The sequence below is a fragment of the Terrapene carolina genome, unplaced genomic scaffold, assembly GCF_002925995.2.
Source record: "Terrapene carolina triunguis isolate 2854851 unplaced genomic scaffold, T_m_triunguis-2.0 Scaffold111, whole genome shotgun sequence".
NCBI lineage: Eukaryota > Metazoa > Chordata > Testudines > Emydidae > Terrapene > Terrapene triunguis.
Window position 1 is genome coordinate 18,317,560 of NW_020664462.1, and position 6,000 is coordinate 18,323,559.

The 6,000-nt window shown below is 47.3% G+C and overlaps 1 protein-coding gene across 2 annotated transcripts in view; it reads right to left on the reverse strand.

Moving 5' to 3' along the window:
- Positions 1–6,000, reverse strand: part of NCAPG2 (non-SMC condensin II complex subunit G2) — a 127,951-nt gene that overhangs the window by 50,467 nt on the left and 71,484 nt on the right. For both annotated transcript variants that reach the window (XM_029911639.1, XM_029911638.1), the window contains 2 exons: positions 3,375–3,478; positions 2,771–2,944 (listed from right to left, as the gene is read on the reverse strand). In XM_029911639.1, the coding sequence (XP_029767499.1) occupies positions 2,771–2,944; positions 3,375–3,478 (278 nt within the window). The remainder of the gene's footprint in view (positions 1–2,770; positions 2,945–3,374; positions 3,479–6,000) is intronic.

Below are 6,000 nucleotides of genomic sequence, written 5' to 3' on the forward strand. Positions count from 1 at the left end.
CCCCTCGAGCCCGAGTGGCGCTCATACCGGTGCCGGGAGCTGCGTCTCGAGCCCGATCGGTGCGGGTCGTCGCGACGGTGCCGAGATGTTGACCGGCGCCGCGAAGAGGATCTGGGCCGCGAGTACGACCGGAGCCGAGGTGATATTCGGCGCCGGGACTCCGAGCGGCGTCGGGACCTGCTCCGGGATCTGGAGCGGTGCCGAGAGACTCGAGCTGGCGACGGTGGGCGCATCAGGGCAGGCTTGCCTCTGGACTGCAGCACGCGTGGAGCCACCGGTGCCGGGAGTTGTGACGGCGCCGGCTCCGTGAGGGCGATCAGGTCCCTCGCCGTAGCAAAAGTCTCCGGGGTGGAAGGGAGACAAGGTTCCACCACCAGCCTTGGTGGTGAAACAGTCTGCACCGGACTCAACGGCCTCGGTGCCGGAGTCGACGGTGTGGCCGCCTGCCTTTGGCGGTCCAACTGTGGACGCGGCTCTACCCCCGGCACCGGGGGAGCCGGTATCTTCACGGCAGCAACGTCCCGCGCCTTGCTGGCTTTCTTATGGCCCGGAGAAAGGGATCGGCGCCGAGGCTCTTTAGGCGGGCGCGGTGCCGACGTCGGTCGGTGCCGAGCTGTCTTTTCCGCCGCACCAGTCGGGCCCGCCGGGGCGCTGCGCACCGAAGCGCTCGGTGCCGGGACAGGGCGTGCCGAGGGAGGATCCGGACTCAGAGCCGCCTCCATCAGGAGCTGTCGGAGTCTAAAGTCCCGCTCCTTTCTTGTCCTCGGCTTGAAGGCCTTGCAGATAGGGCACTTATCTGCGGGATGAGCCTCCCCAAGGCACTTCAAGCAGGAACTATGCGGGTCGCTGGTTGGCATATGCTTCCCGCAGGACGCGCACGGCTTAAAGCCAGGAGCCTTGGGCATGGGCCCGGCAGTGCGCCGGGGGGGAAAAGGGGAAAAACACCCCCTAAACCCCCGATAACAATATTACAACTATATATACACTACACAACTAACTAACTAAGAACTTGAATAACTATATATACAACTAACTATAATAACAATAATGAGAAGCTAGGGATAGTGAATAGCAGCTAAGCCGCGGTTCACTGTTCCAACGACCGTCAGGGGCGGTAAGAAGGAACTGAGGGGGGGCGCTGGGTCGGCTGGGGTATATATCCAGCGCCATAACGGCGCCACTCCAGGGGGCTCCACAGCCGACCCACCGGGTGTTGCTAGGGTAAAAATCTTCCGACGATCGTGCACGCGGCGCGCACACACCTAACTGGAATGGATATGAGCAAGCACTCGAAGAAGAATATTTTGTTCTGCAGGGGAGCCTCAAGAGCCATTGCTTTTCGCTACTTCTTACCATGGTGCCAAGAGACCAAGAGCACATACACTCCCAGCAATAGAGATCTAGGACAGGGGTCGGCAACCTACGGCACGCGTGCCAAACATGGCACGCGAGCCGATTCTGAGTGGCACGCAGCTCCCCTGACGCGGTCCCGGCCCCCAGCCCCACTCAGACCCCCCGCCCCCTGCTCTCCCCTGCGGGGGCAGGAGGCAGAAGCTTGGTTCTGCGGCAACCAAGCTTCCCCCCTCCCCCGCTTCTTCCCCCAGCATGGCGCTTTCCTGCCCCGCCTCCTCTCCATCCCTGGCCAATCAGCTGATGGCCCTAGCAAGGGGGAGGGGGAAAGAGCGGCAGCATGCACACAGCTCCATAGAGGAGGCAGAGAAGAGGTAGGGACGGAGCCTGGGGGAAGGGGGTGGAACAGGGCATATCCCTTCCAGCTCCCTGCCCTGAGCGGCTCAGGGCAGGGGGCTGGGAGCACCCCCACAAGCCAAGCACCCCAGCCTTCTGCCCTGACACCCCCCAACACACACCCAGCCTTCTGCCCTGAACCCCCCACAGCCCCATCCCTCTGCCCTGCACCCCCCCAACCCAACACCCCCAGCCCTCTGCCCTGAACCCCCCACACCCCAACACACACCTAGCCTTCTGCCCTGCACCCCCCACAGCTCCCAGCCCTCTGACCTGACCCTTGAACCCCCCACACACATCCCAGCCCTCTGCCCTGAACCCCCTCCCCCAGCCCTCTGCCCTGACCCCTGAAACACCCCCCCCCCCAGGTCTGGGGTCCCGGCCGCAAGCCCTGATCAGCCCGTTGCTGGCCTAGGTGAACAGAACCCCAGGCTGGCAGCGAGCTGAGCAGGCTGGTGGCGTAAGATCAGCATTTTAATTTAATTTTAAATGACGCTTCTTAAACATTTTGAAAACCTTGTTTACTTTACATACAATAGTTTAGTTATATAATATAGACTTATAGAAAGAGACCTTCTAAAAACGTTAAAATGTATTACTGGCACGCGAAATCTTAAATTAGAGTGAATAAATGAAGACTCGGCACACCACTTCTGAAAGGTTGCCGACCCCGATCTAGGATGATAATCAAAGGAGAACAAATAGTTATTTATTTGTTTCTGTTTCAATATTTAAAATTATAAGGGCTCATCTGCCAGACTCTGAGATTATAGAGCACTCTCTCTTGTTTAGGAAATTCCAAGGACCTCACTCTAGCCACTTTCTAGTTCATGGCATCATCCAGACACCATATGAAAACACGACTGTGGAAAGACAGACAAGGGACATGCGCACATATGCCATGCAAGCACTAGAATTGAAAATAATTTAAAATAAAAAAATAAAAAAAATACAGGTTTCTAGGAAGTCATTCATCTGTATTTTAAATTTGCCACAATTTTTAACCTATGATATTAAAGTTTACCTTAAAAACTTTAAAATATTCTGGTAGTACAGAGGCAAACTTTCTGATTGTGTAACCTTTGGCTTCTTCATTGTGATCAAGTGCTTTGTGAATACTTCTCCAGAGAATGACAGTAATCTCCAGTAAACTTGCCATGGAAGCCACATCGTTTATTGACAACACATTATTTAGCATCTGAAATGCAAACATTTGGGGATTAAAATAGCTAACACTGTATAATATGAATGAAGATTAAAATTGTGTGTCAAAAATCTTTTTCTGAACTCTTCATTTAACAAAGGAGCTATGTTTATTGTAGGGGGATGTGAATGCCACAATTCAGACTTAATCTGTGCATAAATACAGTCATTTTGATAGATCCATATTTGAATAAATACAATTGCAAAATCATTTCTACTACTGTATACTTAGAATAACCATCAGCATGAGACAAGCACCCATTTTAAGTATTCCTGGAATTCCTCCCAGTTTACTCCTGCTACTCGACCTTCTTGCCACTCTCTCACATCACAGTAGTGGCCTGATAGCCACTTTTTCCTGTCTTCCTATCCCTAGAGATCCCCATTTGTTCCCCTTATGGTCTCCCTCTTTCATGTTCACTTACACTTATATTCTCCTTTTCACTTTCTTCATCATCATCTTGATTTTCTTTTATTGCTCTCTGGATGCAGGCATTCAAGCAGCGCCGAATAGTGAGCATGAATTTAGCTAAATTTTAAAAGTAGATAATTTAGACAACCATTCCACTTAAGAACCCTTTATCAGCAACAGATATTACAGGTAATTATAAACATTATTTGGGGAAGTGGGAGATAAGAAGCAGACACAGCTAGTATATAAAATACCAATTCCATTAAAAGTAAATTTAATATATTTAAATATGAAACACTTGTAGTTTAAGTACATAACATAACACAAGAACAGCCGTACCAGGTCAGACCAAAGGTCCATCTAGCCCAGTATCCTGTCTACCGACGGTGGCCAATGCCAGGTGCCCCAGAGGGAGTGGACCAACAGGCAATGATCAAGTGATCTCTCTCCTGCCATCCATCTCCATCCTCTGACAAACAGAGGCTAGGGACACCATTCCTTACCCGTCCTGACTAATAGCCATTAATGGACTTAACCACCATGAATTTATCCAGTTCTCTTTTAAACGCTGTTATAGTCCTAGCCTTCACAACCTCCTCAGGTAAGGAGTTCCACAAGTTGACTGTGCGCTGCGTGAAGAAGAACTTCCTTGTATTTGTTTTAAACCTGCTGCCTATTAATTTCATTTGGTGACCCCTAGTTCTTGTATTATGGGAATAAGTAAATAACTTTTCCTTATCCACTTTCTCCACATCACTCATGATTTTATATACCTCTATCATATCCCCCCTTAGTCTCCTCTTTTCCAAGCTGAAGAGTCCTAGCCTCTTTAATCTCTCCTCATATGGGACCCGTTCCAAACCCCTGATCACTTTAGTTGCCCTTTTCTGAACCTTTTCTAGTGCCAGTATATTTTTTTTAGATGGAGACCACATCTGTACGCAGTATTCGAGATGTGGGCGTACCATTGATTTAGATAAGGGCAATAATATATTCTCTGTCTTATTCTCTATCCCCTTTTTAATGATCCCTAACATCCTGTTTGCTTTTTTGACCGCCTCTGCACACTGCGCGGACAGCTTCAGAGAACTATCCACGATGACTCCAAGATCTTTTTCCTGACTTGTTGTAGCTAAATTAGCCCCCATCATATTGTATGTATAGTTGGGGTTATTTTTTTCAATGTGCATTACTTTACACATTTATCCACATTAAATTTCATTTGTCAATTTCAAGTAATTATCACCCTTTCTGATCCAATAATTGAAAACAAAAAAACAAAAACAAAAAATACAAAGTCCCCTCGTGTGGTATTTTTCTTCAGAGAAAAGATCACAGGAAGCTACTGAATTTATTTGGAATGGCTATTACTTCAATGGACTAGTCTCAAAACATGATGGCTCTCTGTGACATGGAGGCTCCTTTGCAAACTCTCACCTCAGAGCTAAGACACTCACTGCACCAAACTCTGTCTTACAGGAGATTTATCCATAATGAGTAACATATAAGGTATCTACAGAAAACTCCTGGTCAAGACTCAATCATTGAGAGATGTATGTATGGATGGATAATATTTAAAGAATAATGTATTTATATTGAAAGTATGCTTTATGGACTTGAAGTAAAAATTGAGCCTGGTCCACACTAGAAGTTTAGGTTGTTGAGTTACGGTGGTTCGGGTGTGAAAAATCCACACCAGAGTGGCATTGTTAAACCAACCTAACCCCTCAGTGCAGACTGCACTAGGTCAATGGAAAAATTCTTCTATTGACCTAGCTACTTTCTCTTGGGGAAATGGATTACCTAGGATGATGGGTAGCATTTTAAATGTAGATGTACCCTAAGTCATCCAGGTAGTGTGACTTGGTGAAGATCCATTCAAGCAAGAGGGAGCTGTCACTCAGACAGCGAGGTAATGAAAGGCTCTATTATCTACCCTTGCAAATAAGAACAATGGAAAGCCATCAAAGACAGCAGCAAACAATATAAACCACTTGGTGGCGACAAGGAACATTATAGCAGGCGGAAGATCACCCTGGTTGTGAATAAAGACAAAAGACTGTTTCAATATCACCAAGTGTAAGGAAACAACAAGGAGTCTGGTGGCACCTTAAAGACTAACAGATTTATTTGGGCATAAGCTTTCGTGGGTAAAAACCTCACTTCTTCAGATTGAGGTTTTTACCCACGAAAGCTTATGCCCAAATAAATCTGTTAGTCTTTAAGGTGCCACCAGACTCCTTGTTGTTTTTGTAGATACAGACTAACACGGCTACCCCCTGATAAGTGTAAGGAAAGGTTTTGTATCCATTGAAGAAATCCTTTAAGGAGCAGGGGACTTTCATGAATGTTTGGATCCTGATTCTTGTGAAACCAGCCAGCTCTCCACAGGGCTGAACTTTCTGGGGGTAGGAAGCCTACTTTATTATATAGGAAAGGTAACTATTGACAAGAGTAGACCTAGGTTCACATTTTATGATTTTGTTTTGTGTTGTTCCCATCACTTTCTCATTTCTCATTAAATCTTTATTCTTTCTTAAACAAATCTACTTTTGTTTTATTGTAAGTGCTTACAAGTGCTGTGTGGTTTACAGGAACAATGGTTTAAGATAAAACTGGTAATCTGGGGTACACTGCAC